This window comes from Lissotriton helveticus, chromosome 11 (genome assembly GCF_964261635.1).
Source record: "Lissotriton helveticus chromosome 11, aLisHel1.1, whole genome shotgun sequence".
Taxonomy (NCBI): domain Eukaryota; kingdom Metazoa; phylum Chordata; class Amphibia; order Caudata; family Salamandridae; genus Lissotriton; species Lissotriton helveticus.
Window position 1 is genome coordinate 1,024,609,482 of NC_136072.1, and position 15,858 is coordinate 1,024,625,339.

The 15,858-nt window shown below is 44.5% G+C and overlaps 1 protein-coding gene across 2 annotated transcripts in view; it reads right to left on the bottom strand.

The window, feature by feature from the left end:
* Positions 1-15,858, bottom strand: part of PTPN11 (protein tyrosine phosphatase non-receptor type 11) — a 581,214-nt gene that overhangs the window by 73,575 nt on the left and 491,781 nt on the right. For both annotated transcript variants that reach the window (XM_078667419.1, XM_078667418.1), the window contains exon 14: positions 4,295-4,419. In XM_078667419.1, the coding sequence (XP_078523545.1) occupies positions 4,295-4,419 (125 nt within the window). The remainder of the gene's footprint in view (positions 1-4,294; positions 4,420-15,858) is intronic.

The following is a 15,858-nucleotide window of genomic DNA, read 5'->3' on the forward strand; positions in this document are numbered from 1 at the left end:
CAGGTGAGCAATTGTGGTCAGAGTCCTTAGTCCAATTGGATATTTGAGGATTCCTCCTCCAGCTTTCCATGGCTGCTGCCTCCAGTCCCCGTGTCCAGCAGAAAATCACTATCAAGAAAGAGCTCTCCCCCTTGTGCAAGGCGTTTTAAGTGAGGGCGGAAGGTTCTAGAAGCAAGCCGCATCTGCCTATGCTGACATGCTACATCACCTCTCTGCCCCTGTCCCAACCCTCCTGCACAGCATGCGGGGACAATTCTAAATGGGGTAACACAGACAAGAGTCACATCTCCTCTGGAGGCCTCAGCTCCATCCCTCGCTGACATCACTGTCATGGTCTTTTCCATCAAATCAAGAAGAGGAGCCCCCTTATGTGTTGGCTCCACAGGTCTGCACACCCCGTTTGCTTACTGGGCTTGGGCAGGTCAGTCACTAGTACAGTGTGACAGCAAATTGATGGATGCAGATCTTTCAACTGAACTCCATTTCTGGTTAGTAGCTGAGTGAAGCACTATTGATTGCTCCTTTTGTGTGGGGTGGCGTTTGTTCCTGCTGCTGGAGAATAATGTAATTAAGTTGGTACAGCCGGTGAAAAAAGGCCTGGACTCTGATCCTGAGCTGAACCAGAGAAATATGACAATCCTGGATGACTCTTAAGCGGTACAGATATCTTTTTGGAACTCTTATATGTGGGTTTGACTTACAGATTCCACCCCAGTTCGATAAGTCACTGATCTTTGTAGGCCAAAGGGAAGCGAAGCTGCACTCTACAGATGTCTTCCCCATAGGTGTATAACGAAGTGTCATTGCAGACAAAACAGTAAACCACACTGACCTTACCTTTGCTGCATCGCAAAGGCCTTATTTTAATAGGCAGACACTGGTGGTAAACATGCGAAGTCCATTTACCAGTTTTACCATGGGCGAGTCACCAGTTGTGAGTTTCACCCACAGTGAAAAAGGTAAAAAAACATGTGATCAACAAGTAAAAGAATCCAGGCGGATTGATGGGCAGAACCTATTGTCTCACAGTACATGACTTCCAGGGAGTGTTGAAGCCCTTTATCCTGCATGTTGCATGTGTGGGAGGAGGTTTACAAAAAGGCACTTGGTGGACTGAAAGGCTGCTCCCTGGAGTATGTGCTTGTGCCTGGCAAAACAAAACTTTTGCTCTGTTGGTGCTGTTGTTTTCAATATTGTGGTTGTCCAAAGTGTGGCCATGCACCAGCATTCTGGGAGTCAGTGATGAAACTAGATGCTTCCTGCAGACATCTATCTGTGAAGGCCCCTCTACAATGGAATTTTTATTTATTTTATTTACTTATAAAGTTTTATGTAGCGCGAACACGAGGGTATCAGAGCACTTTACAGTACACAGTTATTAAACATTAGATGATTGGGGTAATATACATACATTCGAAATTCGCCATTCAATAAAAAAGAGGTAGACAGTGGTATATGGCTAGCATAGGTGGCTAGTGGTCATTAGTGGGAGAGGTGTGGCGCCGCGGCCAGGGCGACTGACGCTGGAATCTGGGGATCACGGTTCGATCCCCGGCACCGGTGGCAGATTAGCCCAGCACCATGTGACTCTGGGCAATAGCTTGCTTAATCTTCCCGACGGCCCCCAGCGCCTAGAGACCCTTACGGGTGATTGTGCGCTTTACAAATGTGGATTTATTATTTTATTAAAGAATTAAAGTCTTAGAATGTGATATGAATGCTTCACAAGCCCCTATGGCCTTGGTCTATACGCCACAGTGTGGATGCTACTCTTCCCATCTTTGTGCCAAATGCATCCAGCCTTTTACTATCCTTGTCTGGTGGAGATCCCAAGGAGGAGAGTTAGCAGGACCTCAGACAAAATGTTAGACTTTGCGTCTGCGCAGACCAAGGTCAACTGGAAGGTTAGAGCACCTATTTGTATTACATTTGCAAATGAGGAAAGTTTGTCTGAAGGATGGTCACAAGGTTAAGGGATGTCCCCCTTCTGGTGAAGAGTAAAAGTCACTCACATTATCCAAGCCTAGATATAAGACAGCATTGGAAGTATAATGTGGGAGGAGTTTAGTGTCCTCCGAATCATCATGATCCGTATTTCCATATTTTTCATCAAGCATTACAATCTCATTTGGGCACATTTTTTAGCCCTACGGAGGAGCACAGCCATGGAACATTGTTAGAGTGTGCCTTAGCTTTTACCCTTGCCACACATATAATTTTTTGCAAAGTTGATGGCTTTGGAAATGGCACAATGGACTCCTCTGTGAAGCATAACTATGTTGGCAGTGAAGGGGGATTCAACCAAACAAAGGAATGGCAACTTGGCAGGCTCAGAGTTTTTCATAGGCATTGGAACCTGTGGAGGCATGGCATTAGGAGTTGACAACATCACAGGGAAGTGCTCCCCTTGGGGAGAATCCCACAGGGTGGAGGAGCTGTCCTTAACAGCTCCAGCATAGCACCCAGGAAGGCCGCGACCTGTGCAGGGTCAGCCATCAGAACCAGAAATCTCAGCCACCTCTTTTTCAACGTCTGGATCATGTACAACAGCAGGGAAGATTTCAGCTTTAGAGAATGGTGTCAAGACTTTGAAAGGTCCTGGGAGCAGGACAGTATTCTCAATGGAGAAGAAACTTTTCTTTCCTATGATGTTTTTTATGAGAAGATATTTTAGCTGGTAATTCACTTACACAATACTTACCAGTGCAAGAAGGAGATCACTTAAGTATCTCTCTGTGGGCCGTAGCCAGAGACAGTTTGGGCTAACACTCCTAATTGCTTCTGTTTGCATGGATATACAAAAAGCGAAGGCTGCGGCGTCATACTCTGTTCTCGGGCACCACATGCAATCATGACATGGATCCGAAAGCGACAATGTTTTGTATCTGTGACAAGGCGTGGAGCCCAAAAGTTCTGAGGATGACATTTGATCTAATCAAATCTAAATGCAGAGGAATTTCAACAGTGAGACAAGAAAGAGCTCCAAATGAGGCGTGGAAAAACAGGAACTTTTTATTATTATTTTTTGCCATTTTTAAAGCGTATTTTCACCCAATGGGCATTTTGGTGCTGCATGACTATCAGTTCTAAGGGAGTACTGTCAGAGGGAGTGAGACAAAAATGTGTATGATTATACTTTGTCCTCCTTACCGGGGAAAAAGCCACGTCTTTAAGTCTTTCCTGAAACGTAGCAGATTTGAATTAGTCCTTCGATGTAATAGCAAGTTGTCCCATAATTGAGCAGTTTTGACCTGGGAGGCTTTGCCTCCCTGTCGTGCTTTTTAAAAGGAGGCACAAGTATAAGGTGGGCCTCGGATGACCTCAGCCTTCGGGCTGATGGTGTTACTTTTTTTGCTGTAAAGCATAGGGTGTATGGTCTTGCACTATATAACGCCCTATGTAATATATAGAGGGCATTACATTTGCAGCGTTCCTTTACAGGGAGCCAGTGAAGTTCCTGCAGCGTTTTGGTTGTGGAGTCCCTTCTCCCTTTGTTTAGCGTTCGCTTAACAGTCTGTACTTGGATCCTTTTGAGCAGATATTCTGGACATCCTAGAAGTAAGGCGCAGCAACAGTCCAAGCTGCTCATTATACAGACCTGTACCACAAGTCTTCTGAAAGGCTGTGGAAGCTTTGGGACAATTATCTTCAAGGTTCTTAATAGACCCTAGCATATTGCTACTGTTTTGTTTACCTGTGTTAACATTGAGAGCTGTTCGTCAAAATAGACACCCAAGTTGCATACTGAATGTATCAGTTCTGGAACGGATTTCAATGGTCATGGCCGGGAGTTGGATGGAAGTTGTCCTTGTCTAATTGCAGGAGAATTGCAGAGAAATTCTGAACTGATGTTTATAAAATGACTGAGAACTAATATATTTCGATGTTGTCATGTCTGAAGCAGCAATCAATTATCTATTAGGGCTTGGGAAATGCATTTCCAGACCGGTCTCATGCCTGGAAAGATAATTTATAAGGTAACTGCATGAAAATGTATCATCAGAAACTATATCTAATTAAATATTTGAAGAACACATTTAAAAATGTAGGTGGAAGTGGTGAACCGCATGCAATGGTAGCCTTTTGATGTAGTTGGAGGTAAATCTCACCATTAAGACTGTCAGAACAATGGATTATGGGGTAGTTATGCTGGGAAATCCTATGGGTACTAAGAGGTGATAAAAAAACATGCAGAAACTGAAAATGCTCATTGTTGCATAATACACAAAAGAAAAGATGGAGGGCAAATGAAAACAAAAAATGTGACTGCACATTAATGTAATATTTGACTTACTCTGGAAGGGTTGGAGTGGGAGTTGGAACTGGAGTAGATGGTGGGAGTGGACTCTGATCCCCAGCTGTCTGGTCCGATAAAGAATATTTAATGTTTGTGTACTCGTGCCCTTTCCTCTTGCTCTTCTGAAAATAGAAGTAAAGCTGCAACATTAACATATTAGATACCAAAAGTTTAATAACTGCAAAAAACAAACATTTAGAAGGATAGCATAAAATGAGTAAGTAAATCAGGAAACATCCAATAATGCCTTTTTGTTCTGAAAAATAGAGTTTCATAGCACACAATACATGAACAATACATAGGATGTAATGATATGAAGGCCACTGAAGAAAAATATATTTTAGGGTCATTAGATGGTCTAAACTATGTTACAATGTTAGTACAAGGAGGAGAAAAAATAATCTGTAAAGGAAGGGTGTTATCATTCTTTGTCCTTGGGGACATTTAAGGAAGAATTTCACCAAGCCACAAGGAAGAGAGATTGACAGGCTGGTCTGCTGCCCTCCCACTGCTGAGTCTGGTATGAGAGGAGCTACTGAGCAAAACACCCTCCGACACACGCACCCACACCATCCAAGAATGTGCATTTTTAGAGCATGATGGGGTGTGTCTCTTGTGAGGGAAGACACACACTGCCAAAAAGCAGCAGGTTATTCCAAGACACTTAAACGCATCAACTAAGACCTGGTATGTGCAGGGCCAAAACGCAGGTACCTATCTCCTATTATCAAAGGCAAAGCCTTCAGAGGGTCATCTAGTAAAAGCAGATTGCAGGATCTGTGTGGGATGGCATGAAGAAACAAATACTACCTGTGCACGTGCCTGCCCTCATGACTGCCTGCAACTCTATGTACCCTGTAGCCAGGGCCGGACTGGGAACCCAAAGCAGCCCTGGCAATTTTCTCAGACTAGTGCCCAGTGAGGTACTGCCTGGCCCCGGGAGCCTGGAAACGCTTGGTTGCTGCTTTTGATACTGTAGGTCGTCTTTTCTATTTCCCTATTCCAGACGTCTTCCTTTTCAAGAGTTTTAATCTATGATCCCCCGCATTCTCCATGCCAGTTCACCCAGGCTTTACTACAGGTGTTAGCCAGTCTGACACTAAATAAAACCTATTTCACAGTCTTAGGTTATCCGAACCTTCACCTGGACCAACCAGATGACACCTAGGCAACGGGTCTTCCGGCTGACCTGGATGCGTTCCTAATAAACCCATGTTTCAGGTCTTGGACCCTGTCCCTCTCCCCTGGACCGACCATTTTTTAATCCCCTTAGTCCTTATGATTCCGGGTTCACCTCCATACCCGCAACTGGTGATGGTGGAAGGCCGTTGCTGGGCCCGATTAAATCTGCAGAACTGGAGAAGTATGCTGAGTAGGACTTCACTATACTGCCTCTAATCTACACGCTGACAAGAGAATCGTGGAATGGATCACCTATTCCTTGGACCACACATTATTTATGCAAAGTAGAAAGAAGAAGTCTACCCCTGGTACTCTTGCCACTAGAGCTTTAAAAAAAAAGCAGAGAGGGAATGGAGAAATAACTATAGGGATTCTAAAATAACTCGAAAGGTCCCATCTTTGAACTCCCAAAGGACATATCTACTAATCCTTCCAAGAAGGGGAAGGTAGCCCTACTCCCCTGAGCAACATTAATGAGAGTATCTCCACCATTCTCTCCGATTTCCCATCTTTGACATTGGCATTGGACAAGTTCACCGCCCTTTTGGGGCAAATAACTTCTTTATTGAACTTTAAATATAATCATGAATACCCCCTACCACCCAAGCAAACATTTCATATAACAGTAGTTTTTAATTCCAATCATGTATCAGTGCCCACACCCTTATTTATTTTATTTATTTATATATTTGTATCGCGCCTGAATCAGCCCCGAAGGAGTATCTCCGCGCGTAGCTTCTGGAAAAGAAATAGGAACAGCCAAGGACCTGAGACTGCAAAATAACAAGAGAAGTCATTAATCTTGTATGAAAAGATATGTTTTTAACTTCTTTCTAAAGGAGAGAAGATTAGGGGTGTGTCTCAGCTGTGGGGGCAGAGAGTTCCATAGCATGGGGCCTTTAAGTGAGATGGCCCGTCCTCCCTGTCTTGCTCTCGTCACCCTAGGGACCTGTAGCAACATAGTGCTGCTAGAACGCAGGACACGTCCAGGTGAGTAAGGGACAAATATGTCTCTTAAGTATTTAGGGCCCGACCCGTAAATACATTTGTGCATTATACAGCATACTTTAAAGTTGACGCGTTGTCTCACCGGGAGCCAATGAAGTTGAGAGAGGAGTGGACATGAAGGAGTTCGGGGCAAGGCATTCAAGATGAGTCTTGCTGCGGTGTTTTGAACCACCTGCAGTTTGTCCAGTTGTTCTTGATTGGCAGAAATGAGGAGTCCATTACAATAGTCTATCCGACTTATGACCAAAGCTTGTACCAACGTCTTCCTGTGAATATCAGGCAGGAAGGGGAAAATGCGTCGTAATAGCCCAATTACTCGGAAACAAGTGCCCGTAACTTGATTGACATGATCTTTTAGTATCAATGCTTGGTCTAGGCGCACTCCCAGATTTTTGACAGTCTGTTTTGGTACAGGGACAGATCCTAATTCAAGTGGCCACCAGTCGGGGGACCATAGCAGGGTGGCCCCTCCAAACAACATGACTTCGGTTTTGGTCACATTGCATTGGAGGAAGTTGTGGGCCATCCAGTCTGCCACGGCTCTCATACCATTTTGGAAAGATTGTATTGTTGTCGGTGTGGGAGTTTGGAAGGGATACAGCAACTGGGTGTCATCAGCGTAAGAGATTGGGGAAAACCCGTGAGATCTTATGATGTCAGCCAAGGGGGCAACATATACGTTAAATAACGTGGGGCTTAAGCAAGAGCCCTGAGGCACTCCCTTGGTGAGCTTCCTACAGATGGATTTGTGGGAGCCTAACTTGACACCTTGTTGACGGTCCGCAAGAAAGCTTTCTAGCCATGCCATGGCAGTCCCTTTTATTCCCACCTCCCTCAAGCGACCGAGAAGAATTTTGTGCGACACCGTGTCGAAGGCAGCGGACAAATCCAATAGCACCAGAATCACTGAGCCCCCCCCGTCAAGTGACATCCTGATGTTATCAGTCACTGACAGGCAGCCCTTTTTTCTTGGCTGCCATAACTATTTCAATATGATATATAGCTAAGAGCCAGACCAACCACTAAGGAAATTCAAGAGGGGGGCAGGGGGACGACTGGTACAGCCAAGCTGTCGCTAGACACAATCTAATGATTGTCATAGCTAAAACATGAATGCCTGTGCGCGGCATGGAACTACTTCCTTAAGAAATCCCAGTAATATAAGTAACGGGGTCATTACAATACTTAGGGATAGCTTTTTCCCAAGAAAATTGGATATTTCCCATATCAGGCCCCCAGAGCCACACACTCTGCAAACATATGAAACTGATCAGCATTATAGAGGTTAGACCGGGGGCAATGTACCCCAAAAGACCCCCCCCACACACACATTTTGGAATTCAATCTGGAGTAAAATATGACTTAAAGATTGTTTTAAAATACTGGACTTGTAAATTTGCTGAGACTAATATAGACTGAGCAAGATCCAAAGATTCACCCACAACTCCCCTATTTGTACCTCATCTTGCCACCATCTATCATGTTTATCGTTGTCATCCGTCATCAGACTATTGAGAACCTGATTAACTGAGCCTATAGAGAGGTCTGCCCTTCTCTTATAATTTCCACAAGTTCTGCCCTAGAGAATCCCAGAACCCCTCCTCCCTTCTTCCTAAGGAAATCACAAATCTGCAGATACTTAAAAAATTAATTATATCCCAGATTAAAATTCAGTTTCAGTCTCAAATGTAATCAGTTCAATCTCATCCAAAAAATCCCCCAGCTTAAAAGGGCCCTGCTTTCTCCACCGTCTCACGTGGGAGTCCCAAAACATCTCTGGTAAAATAGGGTTATTTTTGATAGGGGTATAATAATTAACTCGACCAATGCCCACTTTTCTTCAGACAACCGACCTGATCTTGTATGCACACTGAAGAGTCTTAAAACTAACTCTTAAATAGCCAAATTCCAGCTACCGTAGCAAACACTCCCACGCTTTTTCCCCAAATCAGCAGCTCATAAAATGTAGGGGAGTAATTCTCATTAACCTCCACCTCCTCCTTGGTCCGGAAAAGAATGGCCATCTGTTGCAGGGCAGTAGCCCAATAGTACCCTATAACATAACATAACGTGTATTTGTGAAGCGTACGTTCGTCTGTAGGTATCTTGGCACTGAATAACAAATGTTTATTGTTACCCAACTCAATGGTACTCATTTTATCGACTTCAGATGGATGAAAGGCTGAGTAGACCCACCGGGATTTGAACCTGTGACCATGAGGTCGAACACAGGCCGCTGCAATGGACGCATTAGTCCACTAAGCCACCAGAACCAGCAGTTAGGGACTGCCCACCTATCTCTAGGTAAAGTCAGATATTTCAATACCCTTCTAGGCCTAGAATAGGCCCACAGGAATCTTGAGATCATCCCATCTATCACTTTAAACCATGAGTTCCCTACGTTGAGGGGGATAGCCCTAAAAAGCAAAAGACGTTTGGCAAAAAAAACATCTTGACTACATTACTTCTCCCTATCAGAGGCAGCTGTAAATTATTTATTCATCCAAAATCTGCTTTGGTTTAGGTTGGTCTCAACTACTTTTCCCACTTCTCCTACAATTTTAAGTCCCAGATAGGTCGCCCCCTCGACTACTCGTCTATCCTTGTATTGCACATATCTATTTTTGATCATTTGAGTTTTATCCTGGTTTAGCAAATAGCCGGAAAACCGGTCAACCCAGCCAGTCTTTTTCTCGATTTTTCTCATTGCTGCCCCAGGATCTGGCCTAACAACCGCTGTATTGTCAGCACATGCAAGGATTTTAGTATCCCATCCATGAAACTTTAACGGTAAACTTTTTATATTATTTTCTAACCTCTTAATTAGTGGTTCAATATATAAAGCAAACAATAATGGGGAGCATGGGCATCCCTGTCTTGCGCCCTGTTGTATCCTAAATACATCAGAATACCCACCCATCAACAAGATTCTAGCTCTCGGACTCTGATATAGTGCTTTTATAGCACTATATCAGAGTATCAGAGCCTGTATGTAACCCGGCCCTATACCCATCCTTCCCATAGTTTTCCAGGAGACCCTATCACAAGCCTTTTCCGCATCCAAAAGGACTAAGGCCATAGAGTACCTGGTTACTGATGATGCATCAAGCAGAATAATAACCCTTATAATGTGATCCCTTGTCCCCAGGCCAGGAATGAATGCTGCTTAGGTGAACCCATGCTGCTTAGGTGATACCATCCTGCCAATTGTCCCTGATAATCTTGCTGCGAGCACTTATGAATAAATAAAGGAGTCACTGTTCATTAACGTAATGGGTCAGTATGAACCTATTTCTTGTGGGGATTTTCTTTTTTTAGGAAAGAATACAATGTTTACTGAAACCCTCGACTCAGGGGGATCCTCCCCATCTTGTATTTTCTGAAATATATCTACCATATATTTATAAAGACTAGAACATAAGATCTTGTAACATTCCCCAGGAATAAAATCCGTTCATAAGGCTTTCCCAGGTGAAAGGCTAGAGATAGCAGCAGTAATCTTCAGAGAAGGGGAAAACTCTCTTGATCTTCCGTATCTAATCTTCCGTGTAACATCGAATCTAGATACTCTGTTAAATCCCCCGTCCCCTGTTTCCACATCTTCATTATACAATCGTTAATAAAATCTTTGAAAAGCAGCCCACATCCTTTCCACGTCGGAGACTAACCATATTTCTGGATCTAGAATTTCTTTAACTAGACTTTGGTGTCTAGATCTACTGCATTACATCTGTCTGGCCCCATTCATTCTATTACTGTTTGCTTGGGACTTGCCCTCCCCCATCCCTTCCAACTCTCCTATCTCCCCCACCCAAACTCCCTACCTCCAACTCCTTCCCCACCACCACCGAGGAAACAGGTCTTGCATGACCCTGAGTATGCCACCCACCGCCTCTCCCGCCCGCCATAAATCACAAGCCAAGTAAACATATATATATAAAGGGAAAGAAGTAACTATATCCTTGACTCCCAGTCAAAAAAAGCCCTTAAGTGACTCCATACTCAATCCCCTTTCTCTCCCCCGTAATATCTTTCAGGTACTTCCGCACTTTTATTTCTGAGGAGAATGATCATACTTTTCCATTTAAGATAACCTTGAGCCTTGCAGGGTACAGTAAAAATATTTCACACCCCAGACTCTGAAAAGGTGAGAACAGCTGTTGCAGGTGCTATCTTCTTTCCCTGTGGTGTGGCATAAGTCAGGTCGAACAAAGAATGTATGGCCATCAAAGGAGTGCTTAGCCTCAGGCCTGGGCTTGTCAAAACCCGCCTGGCAAAGCAGAAAGTTCCCAAAGACCACTAAGATTGCTCTAGGCCTCTCAGGTTGCGCCATGTTATGGTCTTTCTTGATAATCAATGGGAACCAATGAGTCTGTTGCACCTCAGCGCCCCAGTCCCAATGAGCAAGTTCTGGGAAGGCCCCTTTAAGTAAATTCACCATAAATGATCTAATGCCATTCCCCACGATATATTCTGAAAGGCCCAAGAACCTTAAATAGTTTCTCTGTTGCTGACTCTCTAATTTTTCCAGCTTCCACATTACATCGCTTATTTGAGACTCCTGCATATCGTTATGTTCCTGCAGCATATTCACATCTGCCTCCACCACAGCGGTACGATCTTCCACCATTGTGACTCTCTCGGCCATCTCTGAGACAAGCTTGCTTACTTATCATATTGTCCCTTGCACCTTTTTCGTAGCCAAATGAGCCCTGCAATTCTCTATACGAGCTTCTCCTCCCATTTGCTTTAATGTGGTATAAACAAGCTCTATGAAGAGAGTTTGTGTAGGACCTTAGCATTCACTTGTCCCACCGCAGGTTACCCTAGGAGTCCTGTTATCCTCCTCATTATACACCATTTGAGTAGTGGAATTGTCCCATTTTAATCTCTGGGCGGTGGCTGAATGTGAATCTAGCCCAGCATTATTAACGCTGGATTTATCTTTCAGTTTTTGTTTACTCCCTTTTGGGGCAGCTTTCGTTTCTGTGTAGCTGGTTTGCCCGTGCTGTTGCCATTGCTTTCCTCTGTAGTTCCAGAACTCAACTTCTCGTCTGCTGAGCTTGTACTTAATCCAGAGACCTGTGAATCATCTGTGAGGGAGGATATTTCCTCAGCAAACTAGGGAGACTCTAGTCCCATCTGGAGTTGTGAGGCCCGGAACTCACCGATATCAGGGGCGCATCCTCCTGCCCATTCCCCTGGGGGTCGTCCAACCTTGTGAGTTCTGAGGCACACTAGGTCCCTCGCCCTTTCCCCACATCCTGGCCGGCCGCTGGGAAAATCTCCAAGATTGATGGCTGCTTCTGCCCAGCCAGACCGGCACTAGCTTTTCGAACCCACTTCTCCTGGGGTTCCCTTCAGGACTAGAATAGCTCTAACTTTATTACTTTCTTCAGTTGAACTTCAGAGGTGTGCTGTGAGCGCACCGCTGAAGTTCAACTGAAGAAAGTAATTCTATACCAACAGAGGCAGCATGCCAGGAAGATTCACTCCGGAGCTGGCCTTGACAAAAAACGGATGCATTAGAAGCAATGTTTACAGATTATTACACCCATCAAAGCTTTTTGCAATTTCGGCCTGAAAAGTCTTTACAACAACAGAGGACTACCAAAAGCTCACAATCTCTACATTTTGGACATGAGCAGTGGATTTTACCACATAATGTTAGAGCTATTCTGGTCCTGAAGAGAACCCCATGAGAAGTGGGTTTGAAACGCGCCGACCTTGCGTTATTTTGCCAAACAAACTTGTATTTAACCGTTTTGCTTTCGTGCACTGTAAATTTGATGTAAATTTAAAGGGTTATATATTTTGTGTAGGAGTGCACTTGAAAGACTATTGTCTAAACGTTTTGTGTTGTTTGGTTGATACCCCTAGTTTTTCAAAATATTAAATAGGTTTAGTCAACCAGGAAGAGTTTGTGGCGTATGGCTGGAGTCGTGTGTGGTTTATAAGGGTTTGCGAATAGGGACTGTGAGTTGTATGAAGGAGATGATAGGAAGAGATTGTGATGAGTTTGTATTAAAAATGGTGTAAGTTTTTTTGTACAGTGCATCTTATTGTCATGTTTTCTATATAGTTTTGATGTGAATTCAAAAGAAGCTTCTCTGAGCTAAAAAGAATTTTGAAATTAATTTAAAAAATTCAACTATGAAATAAGGCTGTCATAGACTTCATTTTGATGCGCCTTTGAAGTGATGTAGGATGAGATATCAGTATTGGCATTTCTTGTTGTTCTGTATATCATTTTAAAGCGAGCAGCTCTGGGGGGCGTGGCTAGCAGCCGGGCTAGATGGCTGCTCACTGAGAGGGCTTCGGAGAAGAGGTGACCTTCTAGGTCAATCCGATCACTTATCCTGAACATTTAAGCACTTCAGAGGCTTTTGCGGAGGCTGGGGACCGAGCTACGTCTGCAGCAGTGACTCCGGTGATAATCCGACACCGGGTACTGAGGTTTACCGGTGGCGAGCAGGGACGGCCTATTCCCCACGCGGCAGCCGGGGACTTGATTGCGGCGTGCACCGGAGGCTGAGTGAGGCGGCGGCGAAAAGGCCTGAGCAGCAGTGGAGACGTCGGATACCCATCCGGGCACAGCAGAGGGGTGCGCAACCAGGTGTGGTGGCTGACGCGGCTGCATAGACAATGACGCAGTGATCTGAGGCCTGGAAGACTACATCTCTGTACTGGATGCAGGTCAAACGGCGGCACTGATCTTATTAGATCTGAGTGCCGCCTTTGACACTGTATCCCACACCATTCTTATCCGCAGACTTGGTGAGGCTGGCATAACAGGCAAGGCGCTGGATTGGTTCCAATCGTTCCTTTCGGAACGATCATTTCAGGTAGTAGTGCCACCGTTCAGATCTAAACCTCATGCCATCACTCAAGGAGTTCCGCAGGGTTCGGCGCTGAGCCCCACTCTCTTCAACTTATACGTCCAACCTTTGGCGGCGGTTGCGAAGAGTTGGGGTCTCACTATGGTATCATACGCCGATGATACCCAGTTGGCGGTGGTTCTTGATGGGGACTCTGACCAATTTAACAAGAGGGGGGAGAGAGAGAGTCAGTGGATTCGGCCTCCCTAGTTACATGAATAAACAAAGTAGAATCCACTCAGAGTGGTGGTGATCCCAAAAGATGGGGAACACACAGTGTTGTATAAATGCCCCTCACACACCAACAGGCCCCTTGGTGTCATGCTTCATCATCGGGGCCTTCGCACCCCTCTACGGGATGCGGCGTGCTACGACTCGCGAATACGCAGGAGCACTTGAAAGTGAACTATGTGAGGGGGTGTGTCTACAAAAGTGTGAGTGAGGTGAGGTGAAAAAAATGGTTAAAAAATACCTGGCACGTGGGTAAAACAAATTTATTAAATCCCCGGCTGGTATTATTAAAAAAGTGCAAGGCGTGGTTGAAGAAATACAAATTAAGGTATTACAACCACTGTGAAAGGTGTCAACATGTTTCGGAACTCAGAGGCTCCTTCTTCAGGACAAGGATAGCACTTACCCTCCCCTTACTCACATGTAAATGTAAAAGTGTAAAATAGATTACAACAATGTGTAATATACCTAACAATGTTATATATGTTGGTTGATGTTGTTGCGCCCAATTGGCGATGAAAACCTGTGAAAAGAAAGCATACATAAACACCTTGGTCTAAGATGCACAGGCCCAAGGAGAAGAGAATAACTTCCCAAAATATAACTTCTCAAAATACAACAGGGTCAGTCCAAAAATAGTGGAACCCTGTGATGAATGAAAAAATGAAAAAAAAATTTTAAAAATAAAATACACACACCAGGACATAAAACAACGCTCACAGATATGTCTATGTATATATATATACAAACACAGAACACAAAATAAATCTCTACTCTGATGGAAATAGAGCACACAAAAGATATTTGCACAGCTTACTTAAAGTTTTCAAAATCTAGACCTCATGAGCCTGTGCGTGTTATTGGGGGATCCTTCCTTTCTGTTCAGAAAAAGACCTATAACAACATTAATATATGGGATTCAGTTTGTTGTAGGTACAAATGTGTGAAGTTATATTTTGGGAAGTTATTCTCTTCTCCTTGGGCCTGTGCATCTTAGACCAAGGTGTTTATGTATGCTTTCTTTTCACAGGTTTTCATCGCCAATTGGGCGCAACAACATCAACCAACATATATAACATTGTTAGGTATATTACACATTGTTGTAATCTATTTTACACTTTTACATTTACATGTGAGTAAGGGGAGGGTAAGTGCTATCCTTGTCCTGAAGAAGGAGCCTCTGAGTTCCGAAACATGTTGACACCTTTCACAGTGGTTGTAATACCTTAATTTGTATTTCTTCAACCACGCCTTGCACTTTTTTAATAATACCAGCCGGGGATTTAATAAATTTGTTTTACCCACGTGCCAGGTATTTTTTAACCATTTTTTTCACCTCACCTCACTCACACTTTTGTAGACACACCCCCTCACATAGTTCACTTTCAAGTGCTCCTGCGTATTCGCGAGTCGTAGCACGCCGCATCCCGTAGAGGGGTGCGAAGGCCCCGATGATGAAGCATGACACCAAGGGGCCTGTTGGTGTGTGAGGGGCATTTATACAACACTGTGTGTTCCCCATCTTTTGGGATCACCACCACTCTGAGTGGATTCTACTTTGTTTATTCACGACTCTGACCAATTGGCATCAAACTTTGCGGATGGTTTGAGGGCTGTTGCTGGCTGGCTCACTACCAACTGCTTACAGCTCAACGCCCTCAAAACTGAGGTGATGGTTCTGGGAAAACATCCTGATCTGTGGGGCGCGAGCTGGTGGCCTAATGAGCTGGGACCTCCCCCTAGACCAGTCTCTGAACTAAAAAATCTTGGCATCTGGTTGGATTCTAAACTAACCTTCTCGTGTCATACGAAGAAGGTGGCATCTACATGCTTTGGCATTCTTCGCGGTTTGAGGCCTATCCTCAAATCTTTTGATGCCTCCACTCGCCAGATGGTGATTCAAGCTAGTGTGTCATCAAGGCTTGATTACGCGAGTTCACTGTTCCTGAGCGCCAATCAGGCGGAGGTCCTGCGACTCCAACGGGTTCAGAACGCAGCCGCCAGGGCTCTGGTAGGCCTACCACGCTTCTGCTCTGCCCGAAGTACAATCTTTAAATTACACTGGCTGCTGGTAATCAGACGCATAGAGTTTAAGACTTTGTGCTTCGCGTTCAAAATCCTTAAAACAGACACCTCTACCATCCTCCAGCACCTCTTGACTCTGTACACTCCCTCACGTAGCCTTCGTTCGGCAGGTCAAAATCTAGCACTTGTTCCACGCTTCCAAAAATGCAGATTAGGCGGCCGTTCTTTCACTGTGCT